A 15,270-nucleotide genomic window follows, 5' to 3' on the forward strand; every position below is an offset into this window, starting at 1 on the left:
AAATGTTCAACTGGATGATCCTGAAATGACTCGTCTGTTATTCCGTGCGAGACTCAGTTTCTCCATTTGTCTGTGGTGTAACGCCAAGTGTTGGTTGGTTTCCAATGTAATGCAAAAGCTTCCTTTTGTAAACTTAAACCTGATGTCCGTATGAATTAATCTTGATCACTGACCCCGATTTCACAACAGCCACGAAAGGGGGGAGGGGGAGTTCCAAAAGGTAGAGAGGTCATCAGGTCAGAGCTCCTATAAGGGATTAATGAAGCTGTGCTAAGGCACCTGAGCAGTGTTTTCACAACAACAAAGCATTACTGCAGAGCAACCTAACAGACCAAATGTGTTCTGGGACTGAGTGGCAAACCACAGCCAGGGGCTCTGCACTGGAAGGTCATAATGAGAGATTAAGGCATCATTCCTCTCACTGGGTGTGTTTTTTTGAAAGATTATTGAAGATCCTTATTGCCCCAGGTTTGCATTAGTTTTGGCTCAGAAACATGGGAGTGATGGCAGAATGGCTTAAGCCTCCCTGTTGCATTCACTGTGCATAGGAGACGGGGAAAAAACATGAGTTAATTGCATTTTTTACAGACGGTCTCAAGTGGAAGCGGCTTAATGAGGTTAGGCAGTTTGCCTCGCCGAGAATCACAACTGTTCCTAATTGTGATCTCAACTATGCTTCTAATCCTCTGATTTGACAGCAGCACAGCTTTCTGGGGAGGCATTAAGGTGAAAGAGACAGGAGGGCAATTAGAGGCAGAAAAATGAACAGTTGTGCTGAAGATGTCGTGGTTATATATTACACAAAACAAATGTTTACATCGCAATCCCAAAGCGTTAGGCGTTTGGTGCGACACTTGTAGAACGTGATCATGCTCTGAGGATTGTGTTCTCTCCTCCAAGGTGGAGCCACCCATAGTATACATGGCTGTTATGGCAACACGTGTGTTTCCAGCATCAGCAGAGTCGGCATGCCAATCCGCCGCTCTCGGTCATTAAATAAACAGCTCATCATTCGCCATTTCTGTGTATGTGCTTCTAAAAAAAAAAAACAAACAAAAAAGAATATATAACAGAAACATATCCAACCTAGACCAGCAGCTGACCTTGTATGAAGCAATGAAGATACAAAGACAGAGAGACACAGAATGTCTTATTTATTTAGAACTTCCCATGAAGGACATTTTACAAGAAATCATTGCTGGGAAGGAAACATTTTCAGTTTTGTTATATTACGCAACAGGTAAAGTTTAGGCCTTAGTCAGACATGAAACTGAATAGATTTTGTGATTATCTTATTTGAGTGTTTGTATTTTGGTTAATTTTCCCTCCTTGTGTTGTTCACCGTTATTGGTTCCAGCTGTTCCTCATTTCCTGATTATCCGTGTCTGTATTTAACCACCTGTGTTGTCGCTCACCTGCCTCTCTGTTGTGTCCGAGTGCTTTTCTGGATTTTTGACCACATTAAATCATTTCTTCTACTTCACCCTGTGCTTCCACCGCAACTCTTGCTAATCACCAAACCCACTTCATGTGACAAATTTGGCCTTTCATCCACGTGTAAATTCTGGTTAATATCAATAAAAATGCTGCAAAATAAAAACTCTGACCAAAGTGGAGATTTGCGAATTTTCCTTACTTGCCCTTGGACATTGGAAAGCAGAGATTCAGAGGTCAGCGCATAAGAGTTCACAACAAATAATGCGGCACCGACATCACAAATGTGACCATTGACCATGACTGCTGTCAGCAGAGATGTCTATGTTGTTTATGTTTTTTAATATTGCTGTTTTGCATTTCTGCTTGTTTGCTTTTCAAGTCCAACTGCTCCAACAGTGTTAGGTTGCAAAGGCAAGAATGCTTGGAGGTCACATGATCAACATGTTGCCACTGGCGACAAAGAGCAGGAAGTGATAGATGGATGATGGTGAGGCATGTTTAATGACTTCTCATGTGAACAAACTCATTCATGTGTGATTTTAATTGCATTTCTTATCTAATGGAAACACAGCCATTGTAAAGTTTAGTTTGTTTTTTTTTTCGAACATTAGACAAAATGTTACGCACATTTGAGTTCAGGCAGGTTTCTGTGCAGGAAGGCGGTCTTCCACACACTGCGCTCAGAGCCTTGGCTGTGCAGACAAACTGACAGCCTGATGGAACGGAGACGCACATTACGTCTGTCCTCCTGCCCAGACGCCGGCTCCACATTGCTCTGTGTTTGTCCTGCACCTGGTCTGCGCCGGGTCACTCCACCCGCTCTGCCGGGTCAGGCCTGCTAACATTTCTGCCCCATGTTGGACGTCAGCAGGAGTCTGTGTCGGGCGCTACGTCAGCACGGGGTTAAAAGTGTGCAGGGAGGGAGGAAGTCTGCACGCTCCTGTTTCTCTTTCAAACATCACAGAGTTTCATATTCAGTTTCTAACCTTTTCACAAAGTGACACGAGATAAGATCAGGAATTAAATTCACATTCGGTTAATCAGAAAATCCAGTTGCTCTAATGGACAGAAAAGAAAAAAAAAAAACACGTCTCAACTTTAACTTCCCATCACACCACTCAAATAAATTCAATCAACATAGCTTTACATCATGTTGTAATGGTATTCATCATGTTACCTTCAAAATTAAACCTCGAGTGTTGGCTTAATTTTGTTATGCATGTTTGAGAAATCCTTTAATCTCCATAGCAACCTTCAAAACACCTGGGTGGACCTCGCCCCACCTTCAATGCACATCTCCTCCTGAGAGTTGCAGCTTCCAAGCTTCTGAGCTCCCGCCTCACAGAGCTCCTTCAGAATAGCCAGCAGCAATTAGATGCTGACTAGCTAATTGCTAGCCAGCAGCAGCAGGTTTTGGTCCATAACTATATTTTGTTTTCCTGGTTTTAGTGAGAACATCAGCAAACACCTGGTGGAACTGCACATCTGCTGAGCTCGTTATAGGAGCTACTTCTCATTGAAATGCTGGTAAAAATGATGTTAAAGTGTTAATAGATTAGTGATGTTGTGATGACTTTCTGACTGAATGGGTGGAACGGTTAACTGCATTCATTATGTTGCAGTTATTGCGAATCAAAGGCAGCTCTAAACAAGCTGGTTTTTAGCCTTGATATGGAGGAATTCAGGATTTCAGGATTTTTGCAGTTTCTGAAAGTTTGTTCCAGATTAGAGGAACTTAAAAACTAAATGTTGCCTCTGTATGTTTGGTTCTGGTTCTGTGGATGCAGAGCAGACCAGAACCAGACCTGAATGGTCCAGAAGGTTGATACAACAACAACAACAACAACAACAACTTAATGTATTTTTCCTGGTTTTAGTGAGAACATCAGCAGCAGCGTTCTGGATCATCTATAGTTGATTGACTTTGTAGGCAGACCTGTGAAGACACTGTTGCAGTAATCAATATGACTAAAGAGAAACGCACGGATGAATTTTTCTAGGGACATTCATCCTTTAATATTGGAAATGTTCCTCAGGTGATAGAAGGCCGACTTTGTAGCTGTCTTTATGTGAAGGTTCAGGTTTTAGTCCATAACTATATTTTGTTAATTTAGTTACTTAGTTAATCAATGGACACATACAAAAGTAATGGCTAAAACTGGTTTAGTTGATGTTCATGTGGGGTGACTTACAGTAGCTGCATTTTCATTAACTGTAAAACTGTGCAAATTCAAATTACAAAAATAAACACACCAATTCTGTGAAATTCAATTACACGTTTTTTGACAAAACACTTTTTGCGTTAAGATGAGGTGATCAACAGCTAGACGAAGACGATCGAAGCTGCCATGATTTTGAATGACGTATTGCGTTAACAGGTTTATACTCGTAGGATTGTACTTCCATTTTTACTTAATGGAAACATCGCAAATGTGATATTGCGATTTTTTTTTTTTTGTCACATTAGCACAACACACAGATTTGCACACATTCATAATGGAAATGCAGCTAGTGTCAGATGTGTTTGGTGACGTTATCAACCAAAGCTTTTCTAGGACACTGAAACGCAAGACAGATACGCCAAAGTTTGATGGGAGCATTAGACGACTGTAATGGAAAATAAAAACTTGATGAGACATTATCAAACTCGATTAACAACTGGGAATAAATACTTTTCTGCAGTTTAATATTAAGCTATGTTCTCCTCCTCCATTAAAACCGATGCATTCACTTGCAGTCAGACAAATGAGAAGCTGTATCAAACAGAGCCTGGACTCCATGTGACATGTCATTAGTGTGCGGTGGCTCTCTGCACAGGCTGGGTGTGAGGAGTCACACTCCTTCTGTCCCAACAGGCCCGGGGGTGAGGAAGGGGTGACGCTGGAGGGGGGTGAGAAGCAGAGCAGCAGAGTGCCTGTGAGGAGCCCCCATGCTGGTAGCGTGGAGCGCTGAGTGACGGCCAGGACAATAAAGCTAAGTGCTACATGAAGCCGTGGGCCTCTCTCAGGGGTCAGAGGTGATTTGTCATGTGCGCCCGCGGAGGACGAGCTGCTCCTTCTGAACACTGACTCGTTTCAGTTCACACCGCTGTCAAAGCAGAGGGAAACGTTCCCAGCCAAAACATCAGTCGGGTCTTAATAAAACAGTCACAGTTGTCCGTCAGCTCTCTGTTCTATTGGCAGAACAATGGGCCAGTGTTGGCTTACTGTACAGAACACTGTACGGAAGGAGGTTGGTGCCGTTTTCTGAAACTCGCTGTCAATAATGTGTGTTTAGTAAACATTAGCAGCAGTTTCATTAATGAAAGAGCTCTGTAGCTTATCATCTTAAATCTGTGGGCTTACATGTATTAAGACAGGTTCTCCTTATCACATCTTTAAACCGTTTAGTGGATCCAAGCAGAGAACACGTCATGCTTTCATCCCTGAGTTAAAGAAGAAACTACGGATCTTTCCTTTTCTTCATTCTCTTGTCTCATTCTTCTCCTTTAATTTCCACAGACTAATTAACTTGTGAAGAAAACAGCAGCATGTGTTGTGTTCCATGTTGTTTGCATGACAACATGGGACACAACGGGCTCCTATGGGACTCACCGGCATTCAAAACAAGCTCTGATATTTCACTCTGCTGTTGGAAGATGACTGCACTTTGTAACTGCGGTCAGTTAAAGCTGAAGTTACCAAAGCAGGGGTCAAGGCCCCACTTGGGGGGGTCATGAATATGGAAGTCTAGGGTCTTGGGGTTTCCTTAGAAATTAAGCTACATAGCAACAAAGACGAAAGCTTCTGCATTTTAGAAATGCTGTAAAAGTTTTTTTTTTAATTTTTTTAAATCCGCTCTGGAAACTAAGCTAAAGCAACATGTTGGTCAGTCTATTGGCTGTTGATGCTGGCTGTGTTGTCATCGCACTGATTCTTTACTGACTGCAAAAATCCTTGAGTGTTTCTCCAAGAGTCAGAGTTATGACTGTCTTACTTTCTATCCTGTGGGTCTGAAGCTGGGATGGTTGGGAACCAGTGAGTTAAGGTGATGAACTAGAGTAAACTGCTGCTGTCAGCAGAAGCACATCTGGAGAAACGGTCGAATCCACAGCTTTCTGCCCCAAAACTGCTGAGCTGGTGCTCACTGAACTGCGCTTGTTCTAACATTAATCTATCTGTGTTCTTTCTATGTGGACTGTACGGCTGCCCTGCAGCAGGAAGGTCCTGGGTTCAAATCCCAACCTGGGTCTTTCTACATGTAAGCTTGCATGTTGTTCTCCCTGTGCAAGCGTGGGTTCTCTCTGGGTACTCTAGCGCCTCCCACAGTCCAGAAACATGACTGCAAGGTTAACAGGTTGCCTAATTGGCCCTTGTACGGTGGTGGGTGCAGGATTGTTTGTCTGTATGTTGCCCAGCGATGGACAGGTGATTTGTCCAGGGTTATTATAGTTAACGAAAGCTAGCGGAGTAAAACTGAGGAAACATGTTTGAAAACAAAAACTACTGCAAACGGCTAAAAACAATATATTCTTTTTGTACATTAGTGGGTTGAATGATCAACACAAGCAATATCTTATTTCACGCACTGCGTTCTGGCCTGCTGTGTCTTTCACAAGCCATTATATGATTTCCTGCTTATTTAAATGTAAAATAGGAAGTGAAGTTATGCACTCATGCTCGCTGTGAGCAGTTGGAGTGTAAGGGGATTACTTACATTAGACTTCCTTTAAATATTTCCAAAATAAAATTATTTGTGGACCAATAGGAACAGAACGTTTCTTTATGCAAAGATAAATGTTTCTGTAATATAAAACTGAAAACAAAAATAAGATAAAAAAAAAACCCCGTCTGGGCTAGTTTAATTTGACACCACCTGATTAATACAATTACATATAGAAATATGTAAGAGTGATCAAATATTTAGAACAAATATAGAAATCTAGCATTTGTCATTGGTCCTCAATGGAACCAATATGAGTTAACAAGAAGTCTGAAATGACAGCATTTTGTTTCATATCTTTTAAGTTTAGTCTGAAACACCAGAGCAATAAATGTGTGACTTTAGCCGCCAGATGAAGCCGCTGCTGTGACAGATTGTTGCAGGGTGACTGTATGTTCTGCAGCTCGTCCTTCCTCAGATATTTCTTTACATCCTCTATATGGATCACTATGACTCTCAGTCCTGACCTTCCTCAGGCAGCCTGGAACATTATATAACTTTTAATTAGACTGCCATGTACTTGCTCTCACTGATGGCCATTTAAAGCTACTTCTGTGCTATTAGGATGACTCAAATCTCCAACTTGTGTCATTTGTGCTATTTCACTTTGCATCCCAAGACTTCCAGACCAGAAACCTTATTTCATATTTAATTGAGAAACGCCATGCTTACCCTGGACAACACAAAGGAAGTGACGAGTTTCTGTTAAAGTGACAGAAACTCGTCATTCCACAGTGCTCCAAACTAAATGAAAAGCAGTTTGGACTCCCGTATCAATGCTCCAGATCGACTCCACTAACCTGCTGTTGAACTTCTCAGGGTGTTTTTCTCTCATCATATGAAAGCGGTGGGCGATGGAGGCATCCTGTGTGAAGAACAGAGGAGACAACATCAGCAACTCGACACGCTATTGGTGCCGATGGCGTCTCAAACAGCATGGCCACAAAGCAGCCAATCCAGGAGCCCCATTCATTATCCCTGCCATTAATCAGTAGTTCCATCAAGAGCAGTGGTACAGAAGACGTTAGCTTCTATGGTCGTGCTAAGACCATTCCCACTGTGTGTATTAATGTATATTAAGGTATATTTGGTGTGTAAACTAATGAAGTAGGCAGCTCTAAGCTTTTTTTTTTTTTAGAAGGGGTTTTAAGTATTTGTAGATTTAAGCTATTCATGGGTGATTGTGATCTTTAACCTCAGTGAATTCCTGGTGTCTGCTGCATACTGTGCTGAGATTTTGGAGAAACTCTGCAGCAGTTGAAAAGGAAAAACCTGATGAGACTCCACAATAACCTTAGATTGTGGAACTCATATAAACCCTGACAAATTCAAAGTTGCTATTGTTGCTATGTAGGAGTAGTAAATTAAAAGTCAAGGCCCAAATATCAAATGATTCTGGACTAAAGTACAGAAACACAAACACTGAACCATCATCCAGGACACATAGGACTAAGAGACTTTCAGTCAAGAAGTCTTGAGTGCTGCACACAATGCTTGCTGGAAAAATATTTTATTGTTTTGACATTGCCAAACAATACAAATAAATTCTATCAATTCTCCCGAGAAGAGTGGAGAAATATCCCGCAGCATCACTTCTGATGTTGATGTGAAAACTCACATCAACGTCAGAAGCAATGGGTAACNTATGGGTTTCCATTCACATATGAGTCTGCATGTATATTTCTGAGCATGTGTGGATTAAAGTCCACAAAACAATTCCACTTGCACCCAAATATGTCGTATAATGGCACAGCTACGGAAAATTTTAAAAATCATTAAAGGCACCAAATTAATCTAATCAACATGAACTTAAACTAAGAACTGTTTCTGGTTATTTTCACTTAGTGGTTCACAAATAAATAACAAATAAACCAGTTGGAAAAATTCCTGGCAGTTTAATAAGTAAATGTTTGCAACAAGGCTGAGCAGAAAAACCTCTTGAAGCCATCAAGATTTTATTCACCATAAAGATAAATAAACCCCTAAAAATTGTGGCATTTTTGTTGTAAAGTTGATCGAAGATGATTGGTCTGGTGAACTCCTCCTAACGGGTTTAAGACGTGGACAACGACAGAGTTTTAGAAGCAGCAGCTAAAGGTCAGAGGTTGGTCTGAATGCAGCTCAAATAGGATCTAACCTCTGACCTCTGGGGCCGGGGTGAATGTGAGCCTGATGAGTCACCAGAGCAGCCTCAGACTGACCTCACAAAGAGAAAACACCTCCAGTCTCCTACTACTTCAACAATTAACATTATCCTTTGATACAGCCTTGGTTCTTCAAAGGCCTTAATGACGTCCAATAGTTGGATCAGGAGTGCCCAAACTTTTTGAGACCAAGATCTACCTTTTCTCTCACCAGTCGGCTGATATCTACCACATGACACAGACTATCAGGTGTGAAAACTAACCTAAATGATCGTAGATCAATTAGGGAGTGTGAAAACTCACATCTGACTGGATTATCACACCTGATAGTCCGGTACACTTGGTTTGATTAGTGACTAAAACAGCAACATTTGTCACATTTTTAGCAGTTCATTTTTCACACTGCACCGTGTCAAACAAACCAAGCCCTTTAAAAAACCTGTTCCCCCCTCACCAGTGGGGGCACTGCACCAAGAACTACTGAAGGAAAGGGCATGAAAACCTCCAAAGAAGAGTGCAACTTCCTTCTTCACAAAATATAAACGACTACAGGGTAGCGTCAGATTTTAGTGGTTGTAGGATTTCTATTTATCTTTGGTAACAAGCCATTTGTACCTCTATATTTAGACTCTTGCGTTTGTTTTGGTTGTATTTACCCAAAATGCACTTCTCTATAGTCCCCTTCCCACTTTTGGAGCGGTCTCCGGTCCGCTTGGCGTTCACATATTCCTTCTAACCTCACCAGACTTCATGTTAACCAAACCCAGACCTTGGGTTGTAGGAAAACCACAGTTTGCTCTATTGGTCCGCATCAGAACTAGATTGTGCATTCACACCTCCACAAACAAACCGGGCCTTCCAGACAAACAAACTAGGGTTTGATTAAAGTGAACTAAACAGGGAGGGTGTGAATACATCGTAAGTTATTTTCTAGTGGTGCAATAAAATGCATGAACCAAAAAAAAAAAATCATAAAAAAAGTACAAGAGTTGTCACTCAGCAGTTGTCCTAGGATACCTTTACTCATTGCGAAGAGAACCGAATCCACTGTGATCTTCTAAGTCAAGCAACAGAGACACAGACATGCTCACAGTGGATGGGGTGAGCTGAACCCAGCAGGCTTAATTGGCCCTGAGCTGGACCAGAGCTGCTTTTGCTGCACCCAGGCCTGAGGATGTAATTTGCCTTTCACTGATAAGCAACCACTGGACTCGATGTAAGTTATAAATCCACTGGATATCAGACAACATCATGAGGCTGATGCAGATGTAACTCCAGGATGTGGCTCATGTGATGGAGCGGGACCACTTCACCGCAACACACAGAGTCACTGCTTCATGTCGCTCAATGAACAAGAACATCTGGTTCTGCCTAAACGTCACATATACGTCCATCTCTTCAGACCAAATATAAAGAAAACCTTCATCTGCTGCTTGTGAGCACTATCCCTTTAATCAAAGGGTGTTTGGATGTGTCTGAAATCTTGAGTAACTAAGCAAGAGACCTGAGAATAGCGAGGTGTTAAGATGGATAGCTGTGCCTAAAGTTAGCCTGCAGTGATGTCTACTCTCGCCACAGGACCCAGTATCAAATTTGGTCCCAGTTAAACTGAAGATGACACTCTATTTTAAGATGCGATGTCTGTGAGATCTCAGCACTTTGCATCAGAGCAAGGCAGAGCGCCAATGTGAGCGTGAACAAACAGATGTGTGTCATCACACCCGTCCACCTGCCTTGTGCCAACTCTGATTCCTCTTGTTGCAGAGAAGTGAAACACCGGCAGAGGCAGGCAGGGTGCCAGGGTGTCAGTACAGATTCCCCTGCTAATAAAAATAAGCAGGGATAAAAACAATACAGCAAACAAAGTTAAGACAGAGAATAACAGTCTGATGTGGTGAGAAAGCTGAGTCAAAAAGCAAAGCTATCGATTTGCCGGTTGATCTACGTTCCTACCCGCATCTATGGTCATGACTTTGGGTCATGACCGAAAAAACAAGGCTGCAGACACAAGCGGCCAAATTGAGTATTCTTCGTAGGGTGTCTGGGCTGTCCCTTAGAGATAGAGTGAGAAACTCTGTGATCTGGGAGGGACTCAGAGTAGAACCACTGCTCCTTCATGTCGAGAGGAGCCAATTGAGGTGGCTTGGGAATCTGGTCAGGATGCCTCCTGACGCCTCCCTGGTGAGGTGTTCCGGGTATGTCCCACCGAGAGGAGGACCCGGGGAAGATCCAGGACACACTGGAGGGACTATGTTTCTCAGCTGGCCTGGGAACGCTTTGGGATTCTCCTGGAGGAGCTGGAAAAAGTGGCTCGGGAGAGGGAAGACTGGGCCTCCTTTCTTAGACTGTTACCCCAACCCCAGATAAGTGGGCAGGCTGGATGGCTGGAAATGCACACTAGCTTAGTGAAACTCCCAAAGTAGGGATTCAAAAGATACACTATATTGCCAAACTATTGACTCTCCCACCTTGATTCGCATATGAGCTGAAATGACATCCTATTCCTAATCCATAAGGTTGAATATGACCTTGGTCCACCATTGGCAGCTAGAAAAGCTTCAGCTCTTCTGGGAAGGCTGTCCCAGAAGAGTTGAAGGCTGGTTATGAGGATTTTTGACCATTCTTCCAGAGGTCACATACTGATGTTGGACGAGAAGGCCCAGCTATCAGTCTCCCCTCTAATTCATCCCAAAGGTGTTCTATTGGGTTGAGGTCAGGACTCTGTGCAGGCCAGTCACGTTCATCCACTCCAGACTCTGTCATCCATGTCTTTATGGACTTTGAGTTGTGCTCTGATGCACAGTCATGTTGGAAGAGGAAGGGTCCGGCTCCAAACTGTTCACACAAAGTTCACTGGAACTAAGGGGCCAAGCCCAGCTCCTGAAAAACAACCCCACACCATAATCCACCCTCCACCAAACTTGGCACTAAGCACAATGCAGTCAGACAAGTACAGTTGTCCTGGCAACTGCCAAACCCAGACTCGTCCATCAGATTGCCAGATGGAGAAGCGCAATTCGTAACTTCAGAGAACGCGCCTCCACTGCTCTAGAATCCAGTGGCAGCGTGCTTTACAACAAATGCATCCGATGCTTTGTCTTGCATTTGGTGATGTATGGCTGGGATGCAGCTGGTCACCATGGAAACCCATTTCATGAAACCCTCTGTACACTGTTCCTGGGCTAATCACATGAAGTCTGGAGATCTATAGTGACCTCCTGCAGAAAGTTGGTAATCTCTTCTTACTATGCGCTTTAGCATCTTCTGACCTCGCTCTGTCAGTTTAAATGGCCTACCACTCTGTGGATGATTTGCTGTCGTTCCCAAACACTTCCATTTTCTCATAACACAGCTGACAGTTGACAATGTAATATTCAGGAGCGAGAAAATTTCACGGATTTGTTGCACAGGTGGCATCCTATCACAGTTCCACGCTGGAATTCACCGAGCTCCTGAGAGTGACCCATTTTTCACAAACGTTTGTACAAACAGTCTGCATGTGTAGGTGCTTCATCTTATACACCTGTGGCCATGGAAGTGACTGGAACACCTAATTCCAATCATTTGGATGGGTGAGGAAATACTTTTGGCAATCTACTGTATCCTAGTATGAAGCAACCAGATCAATGCTAATAAACAGCAAAAGAGCATGTCACTATGTACCATGGATGGAGGACCAGTCTTGGTCTTGAGCTAGGCCTTGGTCTTGGATTGTTAAGGGAGTAAAGTTTTTGCAATTTTGACAAAAACTATAGTGTTGCACCAGCCTTGACCCAGTTTGTGAAACCAGACTAACACAAGACCAAAACTGAGGCAAACAATCCAAGACTGGGGGAAAAAAACAGATTGGGGTCACTCTCTGTCCCTGATAATATAGAGTTACCTGATAGGAATATATTTAGGAGCTGCAGCCAGCTTTCTCTGCTTTTTAACACCTCTCTCGCTGTGTGTTAATGTGTGTGTGAGGTTGTGCATCAAAGCATGTGCACGCTGCTCCTCATGTCTTTAGAACCAGCCAGGTGTCACTCAGCACGGTCATTCATTACGGCAGTAACCTGGCCTGAACCTGGCAGTAGCTGGCTTCCTGTCACTGATACTTCCCCTGACCTTCAGTCGGTGCCAGGACCACATAAAAACACACACGCACACACACGCACACCTCTCTGTACAGTTTCTGCAGAATATTGAACACTGACTTTTTATGTGTACTAAACTCCATAAACTGCTGTTAATAACAGACTACCTAACATCCTTATATCTGTTCTCCAGTCAAACATGCCAAAGTCAGGGAAGGCTGCAGAGACTGGTCATTAATACTGGGAATGATCCCACAGCATAGCGCATCACACATCCAGCAAGGAGCAGAGACATACAGGCACATATAAACACACTGACAGCCTGGGGTCAGCTTCCTCTCTGAAACATGAGGTGCCATCTATCATAGCTGCTGACATGGTGTCATTTCCTTCTCCCTGATTCCTCCTCTCAGATAGTTTCCAGGCCAAAGGTGAAGTCAAAGTGTTTAGGAAGTGATACAAGTGTGTTGAGTGGAACTAATTAGGGGAAAACCTAAACAGGTCTATTGGCTACAAAACATGTTTATTACTGAACATGTTTTGTAGTCCAGTAGTTCCTAGAAAATGACATTTTAGTCTGCAATCATTCAACGGCACAGGTTTGAAAAGCAGAAGAGGAGCCTCCTGCACCACCAACAACACTGCAGAAAGTTGTTTGTTAATGGTAAGTCAAGGGCAAGACTCTTATCTTTTCCTGCAGCCACTGTACAGCCCATACAGTGGTAAAACCAGCTGACCAAATGTGCTGGAGCTCGGGTTGCTAGGTGACAGCAGTACCAAAAAAAAAACATTAACTTATTTCCAAAATGAGGCTGAGTGAGGATTTTTTTAACCACTTACGCTGTTTAGAAACTCAAGTGGAAGTACAAAAACATGCAAGATGTGAATTGTGCATAATAGGTCCCCTTTAAAAAAATCATAATCCACCATTTTTATTATGTAAAGCCTTTCTGCTCTATGTAGTGTAGAGCATCATGGCTCCTCCCCACCGGCTGCAGGTCAGCTGGCTGAAATATGGTTTCTGCACTTTTCCTGCACTTACAAGAAAAACGAATTTGGATGCTTAGAAATATTTTTGGTGTTAAAAAACTTGACCTAGGTTGTGATGCGAGTTGTGAATTGAACTTTTGAATGGTATTGAATCAGGGTCTATTGTTCAACATGGGGTGATGCGGTATTGAAATGTGCCAATATTTCTCTACAAAGTGAGGTCTGTCTTTGTGAAGTGTAGTCCAGTAAGCTGTCAGCTGTCCATCAAAGAAAGCTTAGTTGTTACTATAAGAATGTGAACTTGAGTGAAATAAGCTTGACATGCTGTTGCATATTTGAAAGTCTTATTTGAGGTAAAAACATGAAGTGGTGTTTTAATTGCAGTTTCCAAGCTTTCAAGCTTCTGTTTCCCAGAGCAGCCTTCCCCATTCAGATCCTTCAGACTAGCCAGAAGCAACTAGCAAACACCTGGTGGAACTGCACATTTTCTGAACTACTTCTCAGAGTAATGCTGGTAAAAACGTTGTTAAAGGGTTAACAGAGGAGCCATGTTGTAATGACTTCCTGAAGGTGGAGTTTCAGAAAGAGCAGGAGTTTAAATTATGAAGTAAAATTTCTTTTAAGTCACATTTGACAGCATTTTTATAACACTGAAGGGAGCATAGTTACATGATTGTGCTAATATATGACTATGTGCCTGGTGAATACATAACACTGCCTCTTCAAGCAAACACAATGTTTTAAATTCTAAATTTGTTCACATAAACCCAGTAATCAGTATCATCTGGTTTGATGGACTGGCTGTATTCCTTCAACTTTAACTATGATAACACATCTTACACCAACAAAGAACCTGTTCTTGTTAACGGAGGATATGTACAAGGTTGGATCCTGTCTACTCATAACCTCTCTAAGCAACCCCAGTTAGAAAAGTCAGTGCTGGTTGCCAATACAGTAGATGAACTCCATGATTGATGACATAAGCAAGTTTAGAGAAGCTTAAAGCTTTTTCCTAAGTAGTAACAAACTTGAAAGTCACATATGGAGGATCCAAAAAATGATTTTTTTTTTTTCTGGAAAGATGCATTCATAGGTTGAAATAAAATACTTCACCTTCTGATTTACAGCTCTGAGTGGTTCAGCTGAGCCGGCCACATGCTCCACACTGTGTCATCCACAATTAAGTCAGTGAGATAAAGGACAGATGACTGTGGAAGCTTTCAGATTCGGCCTTGCCAGCCTCCCGTCGCTGTGGCAACCAAAAGCCCGAGCAGCAAGGTCTGGGATGGGACGGCAGGAAACACAGGCCTTGTATGGTTTGCGAAGCAGATTTGAGGTCTTAGTAACGGCGCCATCAGCGATGTGAGTCAGAGTCAGGTTTGCTCAGGTGCCGTGTGCACACAGACTCTCAGCCATCTGTCACAGCGGCTCCTGGAGGGTCAGCAATCTGTCGCCAAGTTCGGCACAGTCAAAGTGGGCATGCAGCCTCGCGCAGAAAACCTTTACATTAAACCCACAAGTCAGCACTTCCTCACGTCAAACTGTCCTCTGAACAGACCCAATCCAGCAATGCTCTGGTCCCTGTTTCACATGTTCTCATTATTTTGAGATCATTTAAAAAAAAAAATAAAAAAATTGGGACACAAATATGTTGTTTGTTTGTGTGAGCCTACATCACTGTGACTGCTTAAGCAGCAGATTAGTGGGAAGATGATTGTGAGGCTGAGTCAGAATAAACCCAAATCAAACTGCACGGCTTCTCCCGGCTCCTTGGATCAGGTTTGGGTAGAAACAAAACATGCTCACACACAATGACATAAGCTCCTTTGTGTCAGAACGTGGCTACACAAGAAATACTTGTCATATTAAACAATCCTGATTCTCCATAAACAAAGTTTTTCTCGAATCCACACAAGGTTAGA

General features: G+C 42.7%; 1 protein-coding gene across 5 annotated transcripts in view; it reads right to left on the reverse strand.

Annotated features, from left to right (window-relative positions):
* dgkg (diacylglycerol kinase, gamma) overlaps positions 1-15,270 on the reverse strand; it is a 122,806-nt gene that overhangs the window by 35,059 nt on the left and 72,477 nt on the right. For all 5 annotated transcript variants that reach the window (XM_016680293.1, XM_016680291.1, XM_016680294.1 and 2 more), the window contains one exon: positions 6,939-7,003. In XM_016680293.1, the coding sequence (XP_016535779.1) occupies positions 6,939-7,003 (65 nt within the window). The remainder of the gene's footprint in view (positions 1-6,938; positions 7,004-15,270) is intronic.

The sequence above is a fragment of the Poecilia formosa genome, unplaced genomic scaffold (assembly GCF_000485575.1).
Source record: "Poecilia formosa unplaced genomic scaffold, Poecilia_formosa-5.1.2 Scaffold239, whole genome shotgun sequence".
Lineage (NCBI taxonomy): Eukaryota > Metazoa > Chordata > Actinopteri > Cyprinodontiformes > Poeciliidae > Poecilia > Poecilia formosa.